Source organism: Staurois parvus, unplaced genomic scaffold (genome assembly GCF_062004578.1).
Source record: "Staurois parvus isolate SC_StPar_1 unplaced genomic scaffold, SC_StPar_1.0 ptg000261l, whole genome shotgun sequence".
Taxonomy (NCBI): Eukaryota; Metazoa; Chordata; class Amphibia; order Anura; family Ranidae; genus Staurois; species Staurois parvus.
In genome coordinates this window covers 4,346,455-4,374,256 of record NW_028318057.1, presented here as the reverse complement: position 1 = coordinate 4,374,256, position 27,802 = coordinate 4,346,455, and the positions used below count along the sequence as shown (strand labels likewise).

The following is a 27,802-nucleotide window of genomic DNA, read 5'->3' as shown; positions in this document are numbered from 1 at the left end:
TTACAATTTTAATTTTGTATCTTTTTTTAGGACCCCTTTGGCGGCTTTGGTGGAATATCAGGGGTCTAAACAGACCTCTGATGTTTCACCTTTGAGACAGAAAAAGGAGATTGAGGACACCTCAATCTCCATTTCTGCAGCCTCAGCAGCACAGAATGAATGAACAGGAATAGTTCCATGCAGAGTTTCCTGTTCATTCATAAAAGGAAGCATAATAAACACAGTTTAGGGGGCGAGGGGGAGCCAGGGGAGCACAGCAGGGATAGGGAGGTGGCGGGGGCAGCATGTAGAGGAATCGATGCCCTCCATTTTTCTCCTTGAGCCTCTGAGTGTCTGCGGTATTTCTGTGTCCTATGATGTACTTCAATAAAAAGATTTCACAAGTAAAAATCCTATTTTTATAATCGTACCACAGGACACAGGTTTCATCATATTCATGACCACATGGGATGTCTCAAAGCAATGAACATGAGGAGTGGGCAGCACAGCAACAAGGCCAACATGCCCAAACCCAAAAACAGAATAGGGAAGAACTCCACTACAAAGCTGCCTGTAAGATTTCACCCAAAATTGGTGCCTGAGGGGGCATTATCATATCATATATCATATCATATACAAATATGAACAACAACATCATATACAAATGTGAACAACAGAAGCCTAACGCAGAATCACACAGGAAGCACTGACACTCATAGTGAAATGAGCCTTAACATGGAAAGGAGGAGCCATGCCCCTAATACTATAGGCCTAGGAAATAGGTTGACAAATCCACCTATAAATAGTGTGTTAAGAGTCAAACTAACCCCTGAAAGGACACTCAAGTAGAACGAACAGGCATTCAGATTGCTGAAACAAAGCTATAGACTTGAGATAAATTTGAACCGCTACAACATCATCCAAAGTGAAGCACCTTTTTAAAATGCTTAGGATTAGGAAAAAAAAGATGGGAACACAATGTCCTGATTCAGATAGAATGAAGAAACAGACCGAGGCCTCAATACCACCTTATCCTGGTGAAGAACCAGGAATGGTTCTTTGCATGAAAGTGCAGCCAACCTGGATACCCTGTGAGCAGAAGTAGTGGCAACTAAAAAGGCACCTTGGTTGTAAGAAGGAACAAGGAAATCTCTCAGGCTCAAAGAGAGAAATCTGCAAAATCCACAAAACCAAATTAAGGTCCCACTGGGACAAAGGGGGCCACACAGATGGAAGAATCTATGTAACACATGTACAGTTGTGTTCAAAATAATAGCAGTGTGTTGAAAAAAGTGAATACAGCTCAAAATCCTTCTAATAGCTTTTATTTCCATACACACAAATGCATTGGGAACACTACACATTCTATTCCAAATCAAAACAGGAAGAAAAAATATATCAAATTTGTGTTGTTCCTCTAAACAAATTTAAGAAAAGTGAATATGAGACTGTTCAAAAAAAGAGCAGTGTTTGTATTCTTCTTTATGCTTGAGGTGATTGTAGCCGTATTAGTGCTGCTTGGACCTTGAAGAAGGGGACATACCCCGAAAGCTTGTCCTCAATATTGTATGTTAGTGCAAATAAAAAAAGTATCACGGACAGTACTCAATTGTTTCTATTCTTCTTTACAAACTCAAACATTCACTATATAAACTGAAAAATGTTTGAAGATTTTGCTTTCCTTTGAATCACTTCATTAATATTTAGTTGTATAAGCACTGTTTCTGAGAACTGCTGTACATCTGTGTTGCATGGAGTCAACCAACTTCTGGCACCTGTGAACAGGTATTCCAGCCCAGGATGATTGGACTACATTCCACAGTTCTTCTCTATTTCTTGGTTTTGCCTCAGAAACTGCATTTTTGATGTCACCCCACAAGTTTTCTATTGGATTAAGATCCGGGGATTGGGCTGGCCACTCCATAACGTCAATCTTATTGGTCTGGAACCAAGATGTTGCACGTTTACTGGTGTGTTTGGGGTCGTTGTCTTGTTGGAACACCAATTTCAAGGGCATTTCCTCTTCAGTATAAGGCAGCATGACCTCTTCAAGTATTCTGATGTATTTAAACTGATCCATGATCCCTGGTATGCGATAAATAGGCCCAACACCGTAGTATGAGAAACATCCCCATATCATGATGCTTGCCCAACCATGCTTCACTGTCTTCACAGTGTACTGTGGCTTGAATTCAGTGTTTGGGGGTCGTCTGACAAACTGTCTCCAGCCACTAGACCCAAAAAGAACAATCTTACTTTCATCAGTCCACAAAATGTTGCGTCATTTCTCTTTAGGCCAGTCAATGTGCTCTTTGGCAAATTGTAACCTCTTCAGCACGTCTTTTTTTCAACAGTGGGACTTTGCGGGGGCTTCTTGCAGATAGCTTAGCTTCACATAGGCGTCTTCTAATTGTAACAGTACTCACAGGTAACTTTAGACCTTCTTTGATCTTCCTGGAGCTGATTGTTGGCTGAGTCCTTGCCATTTTGGCTATTCTATCCATTCAAATGGTAGTTTTTCGCTTTCTTACACATCTTTAAGGTTTTGGTTGCCATTTTAAAGCATTTGCGATCATTTTAGCTGAGCAGCCTATCATTTTCTGCAGTTCTTTATATGTTTTCCCCTCTCCAATCAACTTTTTAATCAAGGTACGCTGTTCTTCTGAACAATGTCTGGAACGACCCATTTTCCTCAGAATTTCAGAGAGAAATGCACTGTAACCAGCACGTACAACATTTTCTGCCTTCCTTCCTTAAATAGGGGCAATAATTGCCACCTGTTTTTCAAAGAATGAATGACCTCACTAATAGAACTCCATAATGCTAATATTTTGAACATGCCCCTTTCAATTAGTGATTCAATTACACAGAATCAGCAGCATGCATGTCATGACTGTTGGGTCTGTTAGATTTATATTACTCTACACCTGCTAGTAAATTATTTGCCATGTAGAAATATAATTTCTACCAAAAACAGTGATTGATCAGGTTAGTGATGTCTGACTGCTATTATTTTGAACACAACTGTACAAAGGCTTTTACCAAGGAATGAGATGTGGTAAGTCGTTGATATACTGTAGGACGGTATCAAACCAAAGCCAAAGTCATCTCCACAGCAGTTTGGAGAAAGTCCAAATTGCACCCATTGACATGGATGGATGGGGGAGTTTGTTTTGAATATTAAAAATTAATTAAATAGCACTTTTGGTTTGTGGTGCTCAGATACAGTTCTGTGCAGTTCTCTGATGGAAGACCAAGCGGGGTGCCAGACAGTCTGTCACAATTCGGCTTTAAGTTATGCACTTGGGGGCTAAAACATTCATGCATCATGCATTCTATAAGGAAAACAGCTAGGGAAGTCAATGGTGAAGAGGGATCTGGGTGTTCTGCCAGACAACAAACGTAATAATAGTATGTAATGTCAAGATGCAGTTTCTAAAGCTAAAAAAATAACTTCTGTATTTACTCTTTCACTGCCAGGTCCGTACGCCATATGGAACTGATTTCTTCTTCTGTTATAAGATCATGGTCACTCCAGTGACCCTGAGCTTATAGCAGAAACACTGAGCAGTCTCTGCTGAACAAAACAATAGCTGTGATCAGCGGATGACATTCCGCTGATCAAAGCTATTCACCTAAAATGTGCCACCCCTGCTGCCGCCTCTTCACTGAAAGTTCTTCTTGCTTCACCCAAAGTGCAGGCAGCCCACCTTCGCCATGGATCCTTCCCACCACCACCACCCCTTCATTGACAGTTCTCCCACTTCCCCTGAAGTACAGGAAGCCCTCCACCGGCAATGGATCCCTCCCGCCATGGCCCCATCTTCATTGACAGTTCTCTTGCTTCCACAACAGTGCAGTCAGGCCCCCCCAGCCACTTATCCCTCCTGCACTGATCGCCCCCAGAACCGATGGCTGCAGCTTACCTGCAGCGGATTTCCCTCCTCTGTTCTCCCACTGGCTTTTTCCGCTGCAGGGGAGCCACAGACAAATCATCGTCTCACCAATCCCCCGACATCCCTCCTGGCAGTGCTGCTGGCTGGCTTTCCCTCGTGCCCCTTCCACCGGCTGCAGCTACTGCTAGGGTGGGAGATCACTGTCAGGATGGAAAGCAGGGAGGCTGGTACACGTGCTTACCAGCCCCCTTCCTTTCCTGAAAAAATACATCACTTCTGATCACTTTTGTAGTTATCACTGGAGCATAGTACTGTTTACTATGCTCCAGTGATAACTACAAAAGGAAAGGAATCTCTATGTAGAGACTTCTATTAATTCATATGCAGTGCTACTGTGACTCCAGAGAAAGGGACTGAGAACATGTATTCAGTCCCTTTCTTTGTGTAACAAAAAAAGACATCAGGGGTCTGTTTAGACCCCAGATATCTCACCAAAGCCCCCCCACACGCACACCCAAAAAAACAAAAAATTGTATAAAAAATTGCGAAAAAAAATTAAATTAAATAAAAAAAACTAGTAAGACCTTGTTCACATGGAGCATACTATAGTGCTCGCCCCTGCGAGGCTGTATTTACCCACACAAGGATGCACAGGTGTTCTGTGCATCCCTGTGCAATTGATGTCAATAGGGATGTAGAAAAGGCACAGCTGCTGTTCCCAAGCCGTGTGGGTCCTGTGCATGACCCTGAGCTCACACTGTCTGCGCTCGGGGTCGTGAGCCCACATCCACGCGAATGTCAGGTTGGGAGAAGCGGCTGTGCCCATGTAGCTGCTGCATCCCAATTGAGATGAATGGAACAACCTGCACGGGGATCCACAGAACACCTGTGCATCCCCATACTTGTAAACTCGGCCCTCCATGGGCATACACTTTAGTGCATCCCATGTGAATGAGGCCTTGGTAAGAATTTGGCGGGGCAAAAAAAATTCAGTAGCACATTTTTTATTCTATAGATCATGTGCTTTCAGAAAATATATGGTTTGGGGAGATCTTTTACTAACTCAAAGTTGTAAGGGAAAAATCATAACCTCAGGTTTATAGAGTAAATTGATTTTATTTACTGTTGTATGCACCTTCAGTTTTCACCATTGCACAAAAAATGCAATTTAAAATTTACAAATATTTGTTATTTTTTTAACTCAATACAGAATTAGCTTTTATATTTAGTGGAAATTTAGCAGGAATTGTGTAAGATTTGTTGTGTTTGTGTCCACAAATAATTATTTTAGTGTATTTTTAGCAAAAATATTGTTTTGATAAACATTTGTGCAGATATGACAGGGCCTAAAAAAATCAGTAACACCTTATTTTTACTCTAAAGGTCCTATGCTTTCAGAAAATGTGTGGTTGGGGAGTCTTTTACAAACTCTGACAGCTATAAGAGGAAAAAAACAATGGAAAAATTGCAAAAATTGTCTGGCCACCTGATTGTAAAAGTGGAGCACAGGGCCTGGCAGTGAAAAGGTTAAAAGAGGTATAGACTTCAGAGAGAGAGAGAGAGAGAGAGATAATTTTGCCCCTGTACAAATCATTAGTAACACCTCATCTGGAATATGCAGTTCAATTGTGGTCACCAGTTTACAAAAATGATAATTGGAGAACTAGACAAGTGCAGAGAAGGGCAACCAAACTGACAAGAGGCACGAATGAGTTCAGCTATGAGGAAAGATTAGAGGAACTGAATTTATCGCCTCTTGAGAAGAGGTGGTTAAAGGGGGATATTATTACCATGTATAAATACATAGGTGGTCCATATAGTGAACTTGGTGTAGAGCTATTTACCTCCATATACAGAAAGGCTTCTTCATAGTAAGAGCTGTGAACTAGTTCTGACCAGCTCAGTAGACCGATTAAAAAAAAAAAAGAGCTGGATGCATTCCTAAAATTGCACAAAATATTTGGATATTAACATTTATAAGCAATAGCACCAGGGATATTTGATCCCAAGAATATATTCATGCTTCCTGGGGGATTGGGAAGGAATTTATATTTCCCACTGGAGCAAATTAGTTCATGCTTTATTGGGTTCTTTTGCCTTCCTCTGTATCAACTGTGGGAATAGGATTGTGTATATATGAAGGTTTTTCTAATGGATGTGTTGTGCTTTTGATGATTTATGAATTATCAATAATTCATTCAGCTGTGCCTCCAAAATTAATACATTCTGACAGGTAAACCCTGGACAATTAATTCAGTCAGCTAAAGTTACTTGCAAATATAACAATAATTTATAAAATAATTTAACTGACTTAATAATAATTTAAAGCCAACCAAAATCCTTTAAAAACACAGATTAGATCAGTGGAAAATACGGACTATGGGTTATGAAATAAATTATTATTTATTTACAATAAGTCACATACAAACACATTATGTAATAGTTCGATTTTGATGCACATAGACACCCAGAAAATTTGCATAAATGTTACAAAATTTTTCTGGAGGAATAGTTTTTATATATATATATATATATATATATAAAATTAAATATTTCATTTCTCCTCAGACAATTAATATCTAACAATAGTCTGCAGTTCACGGAATTTCAGCGGTTATTCCCCTGCAGAAGGAATAAGTGTCAAATTCGCAAAACCGTATGCCAATATGGCCCAAGAACAAAATAAGAATAATTTTAATACTAAAACTAAACTTTATAAAGTTTATAAAATATATATTACCCTCCTATTCTCAGGTAAAGCAAAAGATGACTACAGACTGATGGTCAAGCTCTCACAAAATGGCATCTGTCCTGATGTAATGATGATATGAAGATGCCCTCTGATGATATGAGTGTGATTTTAATGATGATGTGAATGTGACCTTAATGTAATGACCAGTGTGCTCTGAGTGTGATGCCCCTGTCTACCTGACTTTCCCGTTTATCTATTGGCACACAATACATTCATAAAAATTTGACTATACCTGCCTAAGAGGTAGACTGGTAGGTGTTATCTACTCTTCATTGGTGACTTTTTCTCAGACTCCACCCATTGTTTGTTTTTCGTATTATCACCATTTTGCTATTTTGCCACTGAGTGTCACTCTAAGATTAGTCCTGACTATTTTTAGTTTCCTTGAAATTGAAGGAAGTCATTCGTTACAGGAAAAGATATTTCACTATAACAAACTGGACTTTGTGACAACGGTATAAATGTCTTGGATGGTAAATCATGTAAAATCGTAACCAAAAAGATTTGTAGATATATATATATATTTATATTGATTAAAACTATTCTTATCCACAATTAGGACAGAGAGACACACTATATATGTACTCAAATATATAGCGCAGCGCTAAAACAACGTATACACAAATACATTAATCAAAAAATAAACATTGTGGTGATAAGATCCTTCAGGGATCTAAAACATAGTACTATGTGCCATATAGTGAATATTGTGAGACAATTAACTTGGTCCTGAATTTGGACCCAATGTATGGTGAAATAAAATAACAAGCTTCCCAATCCCAAAATATGGGATGATAAGCATACACCAAGTGTATAAACAGTGAATCCCAAATGCGGGATAATCATAAACAAAGTGACAAGTGCTTAAACCCCTAAAACAGTAAGCACATAAAATTCACAACACTTTCACATGTGAATCAGATACAAAAATAGTGAAAATATCAGTAATATAAATAAACGTCCAATGAAGTGCAAAAAATTGCAGATAAAGTGCTTCACTATTCCAGGACATGCAGATGGTGCAGTGTATGTGCACACAAAACCGATTTAAATCCTTCAATGGCTAAAATGCCCCCTCACCTCCATCATACGACCCTATGGGCCAATATGCCTTTGGATCACACCTGGATCCTTCACGAGTAAAATCTCCTTGCTATCTGATCTCCAGAGACTCTTTCCTCAATGGCGCCACACACAGCAAAAAAGATATCCACTCCACTGGATAGGTAGGTAGGTAGGTAACCTCAATTATTATTATACAGTATTTATATAGCACCAAAGGGTATGCTCAGCGCTGTACAGTAGCAAGGGGGACAGAACATGAGACAAGACAGTAACAATACACTACACGAGGGGTTTGAGGGCCCTGCTCTTTCGAGCTTACAATCTAGGAGGGAGGGGAAGGTGGTACAGGAGGAGATGGCTGTGGGGGATGGAGTGGTGGGAGGAGTGGAGGAGGTTAGCTGTTAGGTGAGGTCGGGTGTTAGGTGAGGTTGGGGTAGGCTTCCCTGAAGAGGAGGGTTTTCAGGGTGCGCCTGAAGGTGAGGAGGGTAGGTGACAGTCTGATGGATTGGGGTAGGGAGTTCCAGAGGATGGGGGAAGTCCTGGAGAAGTCCTGCAATCGGGCGTGGGAGGAGGAGACCAGGGAGCTAGAGAGTAGGAGGTCCTGTGAGGAGCGGAGGGCACGGGTAGGGTAGTATTTGGATACAACCAACTTACTCACATGTAGCTCTAGCTTCCTTATGCTGTGTATTTTTAAGAATTGGTAAATTGTGTGCTTTACATGACTGTTCAGCTTCTTTGAGCTTCTTAAGGAGATCTTGCTTCAAAGCTCTGTGTTCTGCATGTAGCTTTACTTGCTGGTTATAGAGATTTTTTTCTGTTAGGTGCTGAATTTCCAACAGTCCTTGGACAATTTCATATACTGTCCCGTCAATCAGTGCCAGGGCTAAATCACTATGAATGGTGTAGGACAAGCGTTGCTGACAGGAGCCAGTGCACTCTGTGATCCTACCGTCTGCGGTAATTTCTTGAGGTTGGGTTGCTTTGAGTGACCTGCTTAATTCAGGAGAATGAAATAAACCCTGAAAAAAAGGATTATAGTTAATATCAAATGACCAAGATCCCCTGGTAGGGACTTCAGAGTTACATAGTTGGTCTGGCTGAAAAAAGAAGAAAAATAGGCTTTGAGCTTGGAGCGTCATGCTCCTCATTACTGCAACCTGGAGATAAAATGGTATTAGAACCTCTGTTTCCTATGCCTTTATTCAGTTCATCCCTCTGATCTGCTGCAATCCGTGAATTTAGGGTTCTGTGGCCCTTGGTTGGCCACTGGACTTGCCCCTAAAAAAGACTGGTTAGGACCTTGGGCTGCAAACAACCTATTTAATTGTTCAGCTATTTGCTCCAATCGAGCCTCAATTGTACCCCTGGACCTGCCAGAATCAGGTCGATCATGGCTCTGATCCCTGTAGGTCCTCTGCACCTCTGGTTCAGACTGATTTTACCCTTCACCATCAGAACCAGTGGTTCTGTTCTGATGTGGTGGTCTAGGCCTTTGTGGAATACAGTTTTCCCTTTGATTATGTGGAGCTCAGTGGTGTGGTGGATCCATATTTACTTGAGGGGATCCCTGATTCTGAGGGTACCTAGTAAAGTGGGGGTTTCCACTCCACTGTGTAACCCAGGGCCTTTAGGCATGTTCCCTATGGTTATTTCTAAACCTTGGGCCCTGTTCCCTTTCCAGTTAATTAATGGGTGACCTCTGCTCCCCCCTCCAGACCGATGGGGTAGCAGGTGCTACTCTGGGGGGCCTATTTGGCACGTTTCCCCTGACTTACCCTTGTTAAGCTCATTTTAATGTAGATGGGTAGGGCCTCATAAAACTGAGATTTAAATTTGGGGACTTCAAAATTTGATTCCTTTTTTTGCAGGTGGTATGCACTCTTGAGCACATCCAGAAATTCAGTGCACCTTTGGTGATTGCCACACATCAAATTATAGAGAGCAGCTCTAGCAGCTGTGATGTTTTTGTAAGGGCCGAATTCTAGATGACAGCGGTGTTTCATTTCTTGCCAGGAAGTACCATATAGACTTTTCAAAGACTCAAAGAATTTACAGTACTTGTTTTCAAATACCCATGGCAAGAAATTAAATCCTGGACTGGTCATCATACAGACCTACAATAGACAAGTTACTCTCGGAAGCCACAAGGTGATCAGTTATTGACATGGACTGTTTCTTGGTAAAGACAGGGACAGCACCTTTTAAAAAATTCATTATCTTGGGGCATCCTGTGTCTTTTTAGGGGTGTGTGTCTTTCTATCTGACCTTTGATATCTCTCATGTCTGTTCTAATATGGCTGCTTGATTTTTACCCTCCTAGGCCTGGAAACTAGTTTGGTGAAATACCTAGGCTCTCCCTCTGACTTCTCCCCACTCTTTGGATCATATCCTTCCGACTGAGGGTCATCACTGGGCTTAACACTGTACCACTCAGTTTCAGGGTTAGGCAGATTAGCATTACTGGTGCTTAAATTCAATTTGTACTTTAGTTCCATTATTTGTTTGGAGATGAACTCCTGACCTGAACTGATCTGATCTATCTCTTGTTTGAGTTTTCCACTGCTGACTATTCGCTGGTTTTCACTAGGGGACGCCTGTATCCATCCAATTCTTGCTTTAAAATGTTACATTTTCAGTTGAACAATTTAACTACAACTCTCTTTATAAGATTCCTCCAATTCCTGGAGTTCAGTCTGTTACTGAAGACTGTACTCACTTCGTGCAGTGGAATTAGCTATTTCAGATTTATTGGACAACGCTTTTACCTCCTCATCCTTAGCCTTTAAATGGGAGTGGGACTCTCCTAAAACCCTTTTCTGCTGGGAATTCTGTTGCTTAAATTCATCACATAGATATAGAAAGAGTGGCCATAATTCCAGAATTATATAATCACGCCCCTTACTATTTTTTTGTGTTGGAAAAGTTGGAATAAGCTCATAAATTTGACCCTCTTCGTTCCACATGTCACTAACTAAATGACTGGCTTGAGTTTTAAGATTTTTGATGTATACATTCCAACTAGTCTCAATACACAGTCTATTTCTGACATGTTCAAATATTTCATATTTAGAAATACATTTCTTGGATTCTTGAGGATTCTAATGGGGCTGTTGTATTACGTCTCTGGAATGACTCAGTCCCGGGGCAAGGGCTAATGGAAAATGCTTCGCTTTTAACAGACATTTTGTTTTTTTCTCCAACAATTAATAAGCAATAGTTTTATGCTAAATACCAGTATCTATGACACCACAATCAAACTATGATCTGTGCAAGAATTTATGATGGCTCTCAGCAGTGCCTCCAATAAGAATATGTTGTTCTTTTGATGAATTAACAATAATTCATTCAGCTGTGCCTCCAAAAATAATAGGTAACACCTGGACAATTAATTCAGTCAGCTAAAGGTCCTTGCAAATTTAACATTTATTTAATTTATAAAATAATTTAACTGACTTAATTAATCACTCTGAATAATTTAGTGCCAACCAAAATCCTTTAAAAACACAGATTAGATCACAGATTAGATCAGTGGAAAATATGGACTACGGGTTATGAAATAAATTATTATTAATTTACAATAAGTCACCTACAAACACATAATGTAATAGTTCAACTGTGATGCACATAGACACCCAGATAATTTGCATAAACGTTACAAACTTTTTCTGCAGGAATAGTTTACATGTGTGTGTATGTGTAATATATATATATATATATATATATATATATATATATATATATATATATATGTATATATATATAAAATGAATAAAATTCAATAATTAATTTTTCCTCAGACAAAATAACCATTAATATCTAAATATCAGACATTAGTCTGTGTTTTACAGAATTTCAGCGGTTATTCCCCTGCAGAAGGAATAAGCGTCAAAATACGCAAAACCGTATGCCAATATGGCCCAAGAACAAGATAAGAATAATTATAATACTAAAACTAAACTATATAAAGGTAGGTGGTTATTTTATCATAGGGAAACAATTAAATTACCACAAAATGGCAAAAACTTATTAATTTAGTCAATCAGAATGACTAAAATAGAGGTTATAGTTACCCTCCAATTCTCAGGTAAAGCAAAAGATGGCTGCAGATTGATGGTCGAGCTCTCACAAAATGGCGTCTGGACAGGCTGCAGTTGTGTGGCAAAAAAACCCAACAAAGCATGATCCAATTTGCTCCTGCTGGGAAAAAAATTCCTTCCTGATCCCCCAACAGGCAATTGGATATTCCCTGGATCAACTTTACCTATAAATGTTAGTATCCAGTTATATTCTGTGTATCTAGGAAAGAATCCAGGCCTTTTTTGAAGCAATCCACTGAGCTGGCCAGAATCAACTCTCACTGTGAAGAAACCTTTCAGTGTTTGGAGATTAAATTTCTTTTTCTCCAGACTACTGATTGGTTATAGATATGGCATCATACATAAACTATTTATGCAATAATATAAATTTGAACACACTAAAGATAATAGGATTATACATAACAGCCAGTGAAAGTATTCAGTAGTCCTTTCTTACAATTCGGAACTGGACATTGGGGAACTGGAGAAAGTGCAGAGAAGAGCAACCAAACTGTTAAGAGACATGGAGGAGCTCAGCTATGAGGAAAGATTACAGGAACTGAATTTATTCTCTCTTGAGAAGAGGAGATTAAGGAGAGATATGATCAACATGTATAAATACATGTTCATATAGTGAACTTGGTGTAGAGTTATTCACCCTGAGGCCATCATTAGAGGAAAATAAATTTAATCTACATATACGGAAAGATTTCTTCACAGTAAGAGCTGTGAAAATGTGGAATAGACTCCCTTAAGAGTTGGTTCTGACCAGCTCAGTGAATTGCTTTAAAAAAGGCCTGTATTCTTTCCTAGATATACAGAATATAACTGGATACTAACATCCAGGAACACATTTTTTCTCCTGCAAGAGCAAATTGGATTATGCTTTGGTGGGGTTTTTTTTTTAGCTTCCTCTGGATCAACTGTGGGTATAGGATTATAATTTATTTATATATATATATATATATATATATATTTTTTTTTTTTTTTTTTTTTTTTTTTTGAATGGTTGAACTGGATGGACTTTTGTCTTTTTATTTTCAGCCAGACTATGCAACTATGTATCTTGTGTCCAGATAAACTCTTTCATAGATGCCTTGCGGCTTTGTGTTATAATTTTACAATCATATATTTCTAAATATTTCCATGATAGTTATAATAGTTTTAATTAATATCTTAATGAACAGAAGAACAATTTCCAAAATTTTGACAAAACTGAGTTTTATAGAACATTTGTTTAGCTTATGAAAGTAAGGTTAATAATATAACTTAGATTACAAAATCTTCGGTTTTACTCAAATTAGTTGATGTAAAGGAGAATACACCCCACAACAAAAACTACTACATCTAATATTTTGTATGACCTCCATGATTTGTAAGGACAACACCAAGTCTTCTAGGCATAGAATTAACAAGTTGGTGACATATTGCAACATCTATCTTTTTCCATTCATCAAGGACGACCTCTTTTAGAGCATGGATGCTGGATGGGCAGTGATGCTCAACTTGTCTCTTCAGAATTCCCTATAGGTGTTTGATTCGGTTCAGATCAAGAGAGATACTTGGCCACTGAATCACTTACATCCTGTTCTTCAAAAACAGTGGCATTACATGTGTGTTTTGGATAATGGCCATGTTGGAAAAGGGCACGGAGTAATGGTAGCATCTTTTCTTTCAATATAGAGCAGTACATCTGTGAATTCATGATGCCAGCAATGAAATGCAACTCTCCAACACCAGCAGAGCTCATGCAGCTCCAGAGAAGGACACTGCCACCACCATGTTTCACTATAGGCATTATGCCTTTATTTTTTGTACTGCTTAACCTTGGTGACGCCATGCAGTTTTTAAGCCATCCGTTCCAAAAACATTTATCTTGGTCTCATCACTCTAGAGTAGAGTCCCAGTAGTCTTCTTTTTCATTATGGGCCCTGGCAAATTCTAAGCAGGCTTTTTTGTGCATGGGCTTTAGGAGAGGCTTCCTTCATGAACGACACCCATGCATGCCATTCCTCTGCAGTGTACGCTGAATTGTGTCACGCTAAAAAAAAAATCACCCCAGTTTGGCTTTCTACTTCTTTAGCTAACTGCAGTGAACTTGCATGGTGATTTTCTTCAACCCTTCTCATCAGAAGATGACACTTGGCACAATGCAGTCAGGCAAGTACCGCCAAACCCAGACACGTCCATCGGATTGCCAGAGAATCATGATTCATCACTTCAGAGAACACATCTCCACTGCTCTAGAGTCTAGTGACAGCGTGCTTTACACCACTGCATCCGACACTTTGTGTTGCACTTGGTAATGTAAGGCTTGGGTGCAGCTGCTCAGCCATGGAAACCCATTACATGAAGCTCTCTATGCACTGTTGTGCTAATCTAAAGGGCACAGGAAGTTTGGAGGTCTTTAGTTACTGACTGCAGAAAGTTGGCGACTTCTGCGCACTGTGCGCTTCAACATGCTCTGTCATTTTACGTGGCCTACCACTTCTTGGCTGAGTTGCTGTTGTCCCCAGTTGCTTCCACATTGTTATAATACCACTATCAGTTGACCGTGGAATATTTTGTATAAATTTGACGGATGGACTTATTGCAGTGGTGGCAACCTATCTCGGTACCACTCTTGAATTCACTGAGCTTCTGAGAGTGACCCATTCTTTCACAAATGTGTGTAGAAGCAGTCTGCATGCCTAGGTGCTTGATTTTATACACCTGTGGCCATGGAACACCTGAATCCAATGCTTTTGGCAATAGAGTGTAGATGCTTTTATGTCTACAGAATAATGAGCACAGCTCAAAGATCAGTAATATAGTGAAAAGTACAGAGCCAAAAACAAAAATAGAAAACTTGACATACGAGTACAGTCGTTTACGCATATACTGCATATTGCATTACTGGCAACAAGGAGGAGTTTTACATGTGTATATGCAAACAAGCCCTTTATGGAACATTTTACTCACAATATTTATGTCAAGAGCTTTCTGTCACGACTTCATTCACATGTATTTACAAGCATTTTTTTATATGGATCTGATTGCAGCTGCATTGTTTTCAATGGAGACAAGCACACAGTTGCGTAAACATGCACTACAATTAGATCTGTAATGCAAAATTCAAAAATCTGCATCTGAGGACACATGTATAAATATATGCCAGATGCAGGTATTGGGGGGGGGGACAGGACAATTTTAAGTACTGACACGTAATAAGATCAGTAACATTGTTATGCCTATGTGAACGTAGCCTAAACATCAGTAAACTCATGGCCTTACCGGTTTATAAATCACTTAATTTGCTTGAGCCAAGCTGGTCTACATTCATTATTTCCATTCCAGAAGAGTCTGGACACTAGGGCTGCTGTAATAGACTGTAGTTGCAATAGCTACAAAGAGTAAGGAGCACTGTGTTTCGGCAGCAGTATGTTTGACTTCCGGGCTATGCCAGAACAAAATAGAATCTGCTGAACATTTCTCCACTATTCAGGAGACACCTTGTATTTCAATGAATATTACTCTGATTGACATATATGGAAATCAAAATGTCATTTGCACACCTCTCCACTTCAGCAAATCATATGAAGCCTTATTATGAAGCCGTATTCATTGATAAAAATACAAGATTTCTCCTGAATGGCAGATAATCACTCAGGCTGATGATTTAATTCTGGCAGTAGACAGAAGTTGTCCATGCTGCTGTCCGAACACAGTACTGCTTTCTGTATGTAGCTAATGCTACTACAGTACATGGCAGTGCACACAGCAGCCGCATCAATATATAATGATGAAAATTTATTTGGGCTAGTTTGGCCAAAATGAACTATTTTAATGTGAGCTGAAAGCTGGAATTCTACTTTTAAATCATTGAGTTGTACTGCACTGATCAAAATCATGAAGCCGTTTACTTTTTCAGGATGTTTGATGTGGGAGGACAGAGGTCAGAGCGTAAAAAGTGGATTCACTGCTTTGAAGGAGTCACCTGCATTATATTTTGTGGTGCACTAAGCGCTTACGACATGGTTCTGGTGGAAGATGAAGAAGTGGTATGTATACACTGTTGCAATGCATGCATTATGAATAGAAATAGATGTAGTGTTCTAGTTACTAAAAGACACCCTGCATTCCCCATAATGATGCCCCCCATTATGTGGGTGCTGTTGTTACTCCAATTTTCTGAAACCCTTAATTCTTTTAAAGTATTTAAACCCAGTTGTATTATTTTGCAGCTTCTCAGTACCTACATGTGGTGGCTGTAGGTGTTTTTTTTCCCCCTCTTTTTCTTGACCTGGTGATTTGTCAGCAACAACCTTAATGTCAGAGGATGACTACGCTCACTCAGTATATTGTAACGATGGATTAGCAGTGTTGTCACCCTTCGACAGGACTACAGCAATCTTCCCCTCTCCTCTTCTCCATAATAGCTCAGGTAGAAAAGGGGACAATGTAATGAATAAGACTGCAACACGGCCAAAAAGCACAGAAAGTTATCAGCTGGCAAGCTTTCTGTAATGATCACTAGTTGCTTTGTTGCAGTTATTGAAAAGATACAGCAAATTGCTTTCAATACTGTAACAGACCAAAACGGACCAAATAAAAGGTGTTTCATTCTTAAAGTGTTACAAAACCCACAACAGTAAAATCAGTCTGTATATGCAGTAAAGCATGCTTGTTATACTCACTGTGGAACCTAAGGGATTAATCCTCTGCATTGTGTAAAAATGTGGTTTGATCCTGACTTTTCTGATCCTCACCTTCTTCCAGTGCCCTCCTTATCTCCTAATAAGACATATTGTGTGGAGTCACTCTGCACATTCTCAGTTTGGTGTGTATTGCTAGAGATATTTTTTTTTATTTTCTTGGGAGAGTGCATGTGATCAGCACAAGCCCAATCAGCACTGTCCAGACAGAGGTCAGGGGTTCTGCATCCTCCTAGAGCAGAATGAGAACTCCTCCTAAAAGCTTTAACCAGTGCTCTGCTGGACACTGATGAAGTCACACGACTGCTCTAAATGCTGATGAGAAAAGGTATTTAGTAGTTTATATTTACTAAAAATTGCATTTCCATGTTCTCTGTACTGTGGGAGACCAGATACAGTGAATGCAGGGTCCTGGGCTTAGTAACACGTTATTCTTAAAAGTGGTATGTACTACATTTTCTGTCTAGTTTTGCCTACATTAAAATAAAACCTATCAAGCACAAAACATGACAAATGCTATTGCTAACCTCTCCTTCTGAAATTGCTAGTAGCTTGACTATCACTTTGACTCTCTTGTTTTAATTTGTGAACCACTGACCTGTAACAAGTTTGCAGGTAAGGACTTTTGACTTTCCCGATATGGCTAATTCTTTCAGCAAAGTCACACAAAGTATTTAAGCCAGGGGGTCAGCACAACAACCATCCAGGACATTACATATTAGATTTTTGTGTGATAACAAACCAGGACAGCTAGAATGTAAGCAATGGGGTTGATTTACTACAACTGGAGAATGCAAAGTCTGGTGCAGCTGTGCATGGCAGCCAATCAGCTTCTAACTTGTTCAATCAAGCTTTGCCAAAAAAAAAACCTGGAAACTGATTGGTTTCTATGCCCCAGATTGGCACTCTCCAGCTTCAGTAAATCAACCCAAATGTTTCCACGTGCTGGATCTCCTTGCAGCCAACCAGTTCACATGACTTCTGTGAATATTTTACCAAGTAATACCTAAATCCACCGAGTTGAATAACCCCTGCACTTAAAAACCCCGAAAACATGGGGACACAACCAGGGGTGGTCTGACCATTTGGAAACCCGGCCACTGCCCGAGGGCCCGGGGTCAGTAGGGGGCCCCATGAGATGCCCCTGGTACCTTTTTCATAGGTTTTTTTGAGTTTGGGCAAGGATACATGGGCCCCCATGATCCCCTATTGCCTGGGGGCCCCATGAGTTGTCAGTCCACCCCTGGACACAACTTATCTCATAAATGTCCAGAATTTTTAAATAATCATATATAAATAAATGAGACAGGGCTTGTGGACAATGTTGGTATTTGCAATCTGCCGAAATGATTAATGAGATCACACTCAGGTAGATCTACTTTTATCATAGGCATTTCTCAGCTGCACATTCTTTTCACGGGGACAAACACCTCTGTCAATCCCCTCTGCTCAGTGAAATCCAAACCCAATTGAACAGCCCTTGTCCAACAGCACAGCTAGTCATGTATATCTGTCAGCTACCTGTTGTGTCAGCACTCCAGTGATCTTTAGGCTGATAAACAGTACAAACCACACCAGTCAGATGGTAATTGCCAATGCTGGACTCCCACAGACTGCATTCTGTAACAATCTGTCTCCCAGCCTTGCAGTCAATGGGCAGTAGTGATCTCCTCTCTCTCCATATCACTGCAAATCCCAGCATTGTCTCCCTGGTAGAGTTGTTCTGTCTCAAAGGACTGCTCCATCTTGCAATCTGCTCCACCCTGAGGGTCACCACTTTCCTCACAAAAACATAAGCCCAGTTGTTTGGGATTTTAGGAGTAGAGAAGATATGTGTAATGTAAAAAGAAAACATTCTACCCGCTTCAGCGACGTACCCATACGTCACTTGAATTTAAGCCATTATACCGGGATGGTACTGTTATTGAGAGCCGACAGTTAGCTTTCTTGTAATAACAATCATAGCTAAGTAGCTGCTCGACTGCTATTACAAACAATGGGAGGGGACACACAGCCCCCTCCCACCGGGGCTTTAACAGGAGCTCCTATCCCAGCAGGGGTTAAACCAGCTAGCACTGCCGCCAGCTTGTCACCAGTTTGGTTCAGTCAAATAGTAAACCTGAAGTGATGACCTGACATCACTACCAGTTTACTCAGAAATATACGACACCATATTTAAAAAATAAAAGCATTCATTTAATCACATCAATCTTGGTGTAAATGAATGCATTTAAGGCAGAGGAGGGATTTGGGGTCTCATTGACCCCAGATCCCTTCATAAAGAGTACCTGTCACATGCCTATTGATGGAACAAGAGATGTTTACATTTTTTGTTACAGCAATGAAAAAAAAATAAAAATATGTTTAAAAAAAAAAAGTTAAAATGTCCCTGTCCCCCATTACATCGCTGGACTTTCAGTAGTTCTACTGGGATGATGCTTGCAGCTGCAGGCACCATCCTTGTATAATTTTTTTAGAGCCGACTGTTTGCTTTCTTGGAAAAGCAATCTGAGCTGCTAATTAGCTGCTGGATCGCTTTTACTAGCGGTGGGAGGGGATGTCCTGCCGCCTTCTGCATCGGGAGTCCCAGGCAATCAGCCAGTGCTTCCGCCTGAAGATCATAGAGGCAAACAGAGGTCGGATCTGCTCTGATCGCCCCTATGAAAAAGGAAACTGGAAGCAATGACCATTCATCATTTCCAGTTTTCTAGAGAGTAAACCGCATTTTTAAAATGGTAAAGCAACTGATTACACTGATCTTGGTGTGATCAGATGCTTTTAATAGTATATGATAGATCTGGGGTCTAATAGACCCTAGATCTCTTCATAAAGCAGTACCTGTCACTGCCAATTGCTATCACGGGGGATATTTATATTCCCTGTGATAACAATAAAAGTGATCCAAAAAAAATGTAAAGCGACTGTGTAAAAAAAGAATATAAACTGAGAAAATAAAATGTAAAGCACCCTCGTGCCCACACGCAAGCAGCGATCAACCCACACAAGTGAGGTGTCACTGCAAACTTCGGATCAAGGGCAGTAATTCTAACACCAGACCTGCTGTGTAAATCTAAAGTGATAACCTGCAAAAGGCTTTTAAGGTGTCGCCTATGGATATTGCAATTTACATCGATTGTTGCCATTGCGTGGGCATGCGTCATTTTAAAGCGTAACATGTGTGGTATCTATTTACTCAGTGTAACATCATCTTTTAAAATGTATTAATTTTACTTGGGTATTATATTGTGTTTTTGTGCATTAAAAAAAAACAAAACACTTTTTTGAATTTTAAGTGTTTGAAAAACCGCTGCGGAAATACTGTGCAACATAAAAAAATTGCAACACCCATCAGTTTATTCTTTAGGGCCTCTGCTTAAAAAAAAATATGTTTGGGGGTTCTAAGTAACTTTCTAGCAAAAAAAATCAATTATTTTTACATGTAAACAAAGAGTCCAAAAATGCTTGGTCTTCAAGTGATTATCAGCCTAAAGATCCCTGGAGTGCTGTCAAAACAGGTAGTTGTTTAACTTGCTGCCTGCCCGCAGTATTGTACTGTGAATGAGTAACAGCTACAGGCAGAGCCACATACTTGTACGTCACTCCGGCTGTGATAACACAGGGGGGCGGAATGCAGATTGTGGTAATCTTGTGATCACTGCTAACCTGTAAAAGCTTTTAAAAGCATTGCCTATGGATATTAAAAATTTATGTAGTTTGCTGTTGTTGCATGGGAATGTGCAATTTTAAAGCATGTCATGTTTGATATCTATTTACTCAACATAATAGCATCTTTTATAGTTTATCAAATAATTTGGCAATATATTGTGTTTTTGTGCAATAAAATCAAAAAAGTGTATTTTTCCAAAACATTTGTGTTTGAAAATTACTGTGCAAATACTGTGTGATGTTAAAAAATTACAACACCCACCGTTTTATCCTCGACGGCCTCTGCTTTGAAAAAATATATCATGTTTGGGGGTTCAAAGTAATTTTCTAGCAAAAAACTTTTTTTTTTTCATGTAAACAAAAAGTGTCAGAAAAGGCTTTGTCTTTTGGCCAGAGTCCCCCAAAATGCATCAGCTAGCTACCTCATCCATCAGTCCGATTGGACAGGAGACAAATGTACTTCGTGCCCGTGTACTGTATGTTTTGCGCCCTTTCTGTTCTTTTTGTTGTAGTGCTGGAATTCCCCTATCCGGGGAGGGCTGCACATGTCAAGTTTAGGTTGCTTCTCCTTGGCTCATCTGCACATTTAAAGATGGGGACCCCTACCAGTTGAGCGCTAAAGTGTCTCATTTGTACTTTATCTTTGGTCTTCAAGTGGTTATAATAGTGGGTGATGTGTGGCATAAGCTTCTAATGTTGGCCCTGAAATGCCAGAATGGAAGCACCCCCCCCCCCAAATTACCCCTTTTTGGAAGATAGACACTCCAAGATATTTACTAAGGGGTATGTTATTTTGCCGATCTCATTTGTTGCCACACATTTTTGGAAAATTAAGAAAGAAAATAAAAGTATTTTTCCTTTCTTTTTCCAAAAATGATATCTGGAAAATACTAGGGTGTCTACCTTCCAAAAAGAGGTTATTTTTTTTTTTGGTCCCTGGTATGCGATAAATAGGCCCAACACCGTAGTATGAGAAACATCCCCATATCATGATGCTTGCGCAACCATGCTTCACTGTCTTCACAGTGTACTGTGGCTTGAATTCAGTGTTTGGGGGTCGTCTGACAAACTGTCTCCGGCCACTAGACCCAAAAAGAACAATCTTACTTTCATCAGTCCACAAAATGTTGCACCATTTCTCTTTAGGCCAGTCAATGTGCTCTTTGGCAAATTGTAACCTCTTCAGCACATCTTTTTTTCAACAGTGGGACTTTGCGGGGGCTTCTTGCAGATAGCTTGGCTTCACATAGGCGTCTTCTAATTGTAACAGTACTCACAGGTAACTTTAGACCTTCTTTGATCTTCCTGGAGCTGATTGTTGGCTGAGTCCTTGCCATTTTAGCTATTCTTCTATCCATTCGAATGGTAGTTTTTCGCTTTCTTCCACGTCTTTCAGGTTTTGGTTGCCATTTTAAAGCATTTGCAATCATTTTAGCTGAGCAGTCTATCATTTTCTGCACTTTATATGTTTTCCCCTCTCCAATCAACTTTTTAATCAAGGTACGCTGTTCTTCTGAACAATGTCTGGAACGCATTTTCCTCAGAATTTCAGAGAGAAATACACTGTAACCAGCATGTACAACATTTGCTGCCTTCCTTCCTTAAGGGCAATTGGCACCTGTTTTTCAAAGAATGAATGACCTCGCTAATAGAACTCCACACTGCTATTATTTTGAACATACCCCTTTCAATTAGTGATTCAATTACACAGAATCAGCAGCATGCATGTCATGACTGTTGGGTCTGTTGGACTTCTATTACTCTACTACACCTGCTAGTAAATTATTTGCCATGTAGAAATATTATTTCTACCAAAAACAGTGATTGATCAGGTTAGTGATGTCTGACTGCTATTATTTTGAACACAACTGTATATTATTTAAATGACAAATTTGTGTAAAGAAAAAAAAAAATTGTCATTTTCCAAAAATTTGTGTCAAAAAATAAAATCTTTCATGGACTTAACATGCCTCTCAGTAAATTTCTTGGGGTGCCTACTTTCCCAAAAGGGGTAATTGGGTTGCACTACCCAGGCATTTTAGCACCTCAAGAAATGTGATAGGCAATCAGAAAGTAAAAGCTGTGTAAATTCCATATACCATAGTTTGCAGACGCTATAACTTTTACACAAACCAATTCATATACACGTATTGGGATATTTTTTACCAAAGACATATAGCAGAATACATTTTGGCCTAAATGTATGACTGAATTTTAGTTTATTGGATTTTTTTTTATAATAAAACAAAAAAAGACCAAAAATTTTGAAAAAAAACAAAAAAAAAACAAAACTATATTTTCTACTATCACAAAAAAATAGAAAAAACCCAGTGGTGATCAAATACTACCAAAAGAATAGATCTCATTTAGGTACAGCTTTGCATGACCACGCAATTACCAGTTCAGATAGCGCAGTACTGAATAGCAAAAAATGGCCTGGTCGGGAAGGGGGAAAAACCTAGGGCTGAAGTGGTTAATAGTGAATATACCTGACTAGCTGTGCTGTTGGATAACAAAACTGACTGTTTAGTAGAGTTTTGGTTTCAAGAAGCAGAGGGGAATGACAGAGGTGTTCGTCCCCATGAAAAGAATGTGTAGCTGAGAACTGCCCATGACAAAAGTAGGTCTACCCAAGTTTGATCTCATTAACCTTTTCGGCAGAATGCTATTACTAGCATTATCCACATGCCCAGTTTAATTTATTTATATAGGATTATTTTAAAATTATGAGCATTTGAGGAACAAGGTTGTTTCCAAAGGTTTTGTTTTTATGTGCAGGGGTTATTCAGCACCAGCTGGTTTAGGCATTATTAACAAGTTACCAAAATGTAGTTTTAGGACAGAAACTGAACCTTTCGCAATATAATTAAATCCAGTGAACACAACATTTAAAAACGTTTGTAAAAAGAAGATGTATACGATATTGTAGATGGGCTTTGTTGTTACTATTTACCTTTACTTTTTACTAATAGTACAAGTCATATTAACTAATCTCTTAGCTAAAAAAAAGATAAAACAGGATTTTTATGCTCCATTCAAGAATTGTAGACTGTCCCTGGATAACCCCTCTGGGTAGGTAGCATGCCTTAGTTTGAGAGGGGTGAGAGATGTTCACAATGAACTCCAGGAAAAAGATTTTACAGTGAGTACAAAAATCTTTTTTTCTGTCTCATCCCCTGAGGGACACAGGAAGACTCAAACTTTTGGGACATCCAAGAGCATTCTAGGGGGTGGCAACACAGCAAACACACACAAACTTGCCCAAAAAAATAAAATAACAGACCTAGGGATTGCCTGCAGCTCTAAGCTCTGCCTGAAAGACCTTCCACCTGGTAGCAGATCGAGAATGTATGAACAGTCTTAAAAATCTGAGAAACCATTGCTTGATGGACCACTTTTGTGATCATACATGGTGATCATAGTCCCACTTAATCGACTATTCTCAAGAAAGAATAAATTCAGTTCAGCTTATCTTTCCTTATAGCCGAGCTCCCCTATCCCCCTTATCAGTTGCCCTTCTCTGCGCGATCTCCAGTATACACTACATTGCCAAAAGTAACGGGAGACCTGCCTTTAACAACTTCCCTTCCACCCGCTATATATAAACGGCCAGACGCTGGCAGTGCAGGGGCAGGTTGCCATTCATAAATGGCGCCCGCCATTTTGGATTGTGTGCGCTCCCCAAGGGCGCACAGCACCGCAATCGCTGTACGATGTGTGAGGTCCCGATTCATGTGATCCCTGATTGGCCAATCAGTGATCATATGAGCAGTAGTAAATAAGATGTCACTTCCTGACATTGCTTACTACTTGTGAAATCTGTGAATGATCACAGAGATCACATGGTACAAGGCTATTCACAACAGCCTTGTACCATGTGACACGCTGTGACCAATCACAGCTCACACAGTATTTCTCAATGGCTGCAAGAATGCCACCAGAGAGAAGGAGAACTGATTGCTTTACAGCCTTTATGGGTGCAAAAGCAATCAGTGTAAAATAAAATAAAAAAACTTCATCACCCCCCACAAGTAGTACAGTGTCACCTGCTAGGGTGACAGTATGTTAAAAAATATATATATAATATAAAAAAAATAAAAATGTAAATACATTTTTTTTGAAAAATTATTTTTGGTTATAAACTAATTTGGGCTATTTTTTTTACTAAAAAGATAACTGAATAAATTTTGGCCAAGATTTATGAAGAAAGATTATTAATTTGCAAAATTGTATAAGAAAAACACTTTTTTCTAAATTTTGGGACTTTTTCATTTATATAGCAAAACAAATAAAAACCCCAGTGGTGAATAAATACCTCCAAAATAAAGTTTTAGCGGTCTCAGAAAAATGCTAAAATATTCATATGGGTACAGTGTTGCATGACTGCGCAATTGTCATTCAAAGTGCGACAGCACTGAAAGCTGAAAATTGGCCTGGACAGGAAGGGGGTAAAAGCGTCCAGACATGAAGTGGTTAAACGCAAATGTACTTTAATGGCATCCCAGTCTTAGTCCGTAGGGCTCAATATTGTGTTGGCCCACCCTTTGCAGCTATAAAAGCTTCAACTCTTCTGGGAAGGCTGTCCACAAGGTTTAGGAGTGTGTCTATGGGAATGTTTGTCCATTCTTCCAGAAGCGCATTTGTGAGGTCAGGCACTGATGTCAGATGAGAAGGCCTGGCTTGCAGTTTCCGCTTTAATTCATCCCAAAGGTGTTCTATTGGGTTGAGGTCGGGACTCTGTGCAGGCCAGTCAAGTTCCTCCACCCCAAACTCACTTATCCATGTCTTTATGGACCTTGCTTTGTGCAGTGGTGTGCAGTCATGTTGGAATAGGAAGGGGCCATCCCCAAACTGTTCCCACAAAATTGGGAACATGAAATTGTCCAAAATGTCTTGGTATGCTGACACCTTAAGAGTTCCCTTCACTGGAACTAAGGGGCCAAGCCCAACCCCTGGAGAGAAAACCCACACCATAATCCCCCCCCTCCACCAAACTTTACACTTGGCACAATGCAGTCAGGCAAGTACCGTTCTCCCGCCAAACCTAGACAAGTCTATTGCATTGCCAGACAGAGAAGCGTGATTCTTCACTCTAGAGAACATGTCTAGAGTCTAGAGTACTGCTCTAGAGTCCAGTGGTGGTGTGCTTTACATCACTGCATCTGATGCTTTGCATTGCACTTGGTGATGTAAGGCTTGGATGCAGCTGCTCAGCCATGGAAACCCATTCCATAAAGCTCTCTATGCACTGTTGTTCTTATCTGAAGGCCACATGAACTTTGGAGGTCTTTAGCTATTGACTCTGCAGACAGTTGTTGACTTTTTGCTCACTATGTGCTCCAGCGTGCGCCTACCCCGCGCTGTAATTTTACATGGCCTACCACTTCGTAGCAGAGTTGCTGTTGTTCCCAGTTACTTCCACTTTGTTATAATACCACTAACAGTTGACCGTAGAATATTTAGTAACAAGGAAATTTCACGGATGGACTTATTGCACAGGTGGCAACCTATCATGGTACCACTTGCAAATTCACTGAGCTCCTGAGGGTGACCCATTCTTGCACAAATGTTTGTAGGAGCTGTCCGCATGCCAAGGTGTTTGATTTTATACACCTGTGGCCATGGAGGTGATTGGAACACCTGAATCCAATGATTTGGGGTGGTGTCCCAATACTTTTGGCAATATAGTTTGTATTATATTATATATATATATATATATATACAGTCATGGCCGAAATTGTTGGCACCCTTGATATTTCTCCAGGAAATCATGTATTTCTCACGAAACGTATTGCATTAACACATGTTTTGCTATACACATGTTTATTCCCTTTGTGTGTATTGGGACAAAACAAAAAAAGGGAGGAAAGAAAGCAAATTCGACATAATGTCACACAAACCTCCAAAAATGGGCTGGACAAAAGTATTGGCACCCTTTCACAACTGCGGATAAATAAGAATGTTACAAGCATGTGATGCTCCTGTAAACTCACCTGGGGCAAGTAACAGGTGTGGGCAATATAGAAATCACACCTGAAAGCAGATAAAAAGGAGAGACGTTCACTTAACCTTTGCATTGTGTGTCTGTCTGTGCCACACTAAGCATGGACAACAGAAAGAGGAGACGAGAACTGTCTGAGGACCTGAGAACCAAAATTGTGGCAAAATATCAACAATCTCAAGGTTACAAGTCCATCTCCAGAGAACTAGATTTGCCTTTGTCCACAGTGCGCAACATTATCAAGAAGTTTGCAACCCATGGCACTGTAGCTAATCTCCCTGGTCGTGGACGGATGAGGAAAATTGATGAAAGATTGCAACGCAGAATAGTCCGGATGGTGGATAAGCAGCCCCAAACATGTTCCAAAGACATTCAAGCTGTCCTGCAGGCTCAGGGAGCATCAATGTCAGCGCGAACTATCCGTCGACATTTAAATGAAATGAAACGCTATGGCAGGAGACCCAGGAGGACCCCACTGCTGACACAGAGACATAAAAAAGCAAGACTACAGTTTGCCAAAATGTACTTGAGTAAGCCAAAAGCCTTCTGGGAAAACGTCTTGTGGACAGATGAGACCAAGATAGAGCTTTTCGGTAAAGCACATCATTCTACTGTTTACCGAAAACGGAATGAGGCCTACAAAGAACAAAACACAGTACCTACGGTAAAATATGGTGGAGGTTCAATGATGTTTTGGGGTTGTTTTGCTGCCTCTGGCACTGGGTGCCTTGACTGTGTGCAAGGCATCATGAAATCTGAGGATTACCAAAGGATTTTGGGTCGCACTGTAGGGCCCAGTGTCAGAAAGCTGGGTTTGCGTCCAAGATCCTGGGTCTTCCAGCAGGACAATGACCCCAAACATACGTCAAAAAGCACTCAGAAATGGATGGCAAAGAAGCGCTGGAGAGTTCTGAAGTGGCCAGCAATGAGCCCAGATCTAAATCCCATTGAACACCTGTGGAGAGATCTTAAAATTGCTGTTGGGAAAAGGTGTCCTTCCAATAAGAGAGACCTGGAGCTGTTTGCAAAGGAAGAGTGGTCCAAAATTCCGGGTGAGAGGTGTCAGAAGCTTATTGATGGTTATAGGAAGCGACTGATTTCAGTTATGTTTTCCAAAGGGTGTGCAACCAAATATTAAGTTAAGGGTGCCAATACTTTTGTCCAGCCCATTTTTGGGGTTTTGTGTGACATTATGTCATATTTGCTTTTCTGCCTCTGTTTTATATTTGTTCCAATACATACAAAGGGAATAAACATGTGTATAGCAAAACATGTGTTAATGCAATACCTTTTTTGTGTGAAATACTTGATTTTCAGGAAAAATATCAAGGGTGCCAACAATTTCGGCCATGACTGTATATATATATATATATATATATATATATATATATATATATATATATATATACACACACACACACACACACATATACACACACACCTACATATACTCACACTGGTACCCAAAACTGCTATTGAAGTCTATCATCTACCAAAACACCCAAATCCTTTTCATCCCGACTCCCCCACCTGTTTTCCTCCTAGAATATACAGTTGCAAGAAAAAGTATGTGAACCCCTTGGGATTACGTGGAGTTTTGCATGAATTGGGCATAAAATGTGCTCTGAACGTCATCTAAGTTACAACAATAGAAGAACACAGTCTGCTGAACA

At 39.9% G+C, this 27,802-nt stretch overlaps 1 protein-coding gene across 1 annotated transcript in view; it reads left to right on the top strand.

Moving 5' to 3' along the window:
* The window catches only part of GNAT2 (G protein subunit alpha transducin 2), a 96,899-nt gene that overhangs the window by 59,702 nt on the left and 9,395 nt on the right, over positions 1 to 27,802 (top strand). The window contains exon 6 of the mRNA XM_089681189.1: positions 15,679 to 15,808. Coding sequence (XP_089537315.1) covers positions 15,679 to 15,808 — 130 coding nt within the window. The remainder of the gene's footprint in view (positions 1 to 15,678; positions 15,809 to 27,802) is intronic.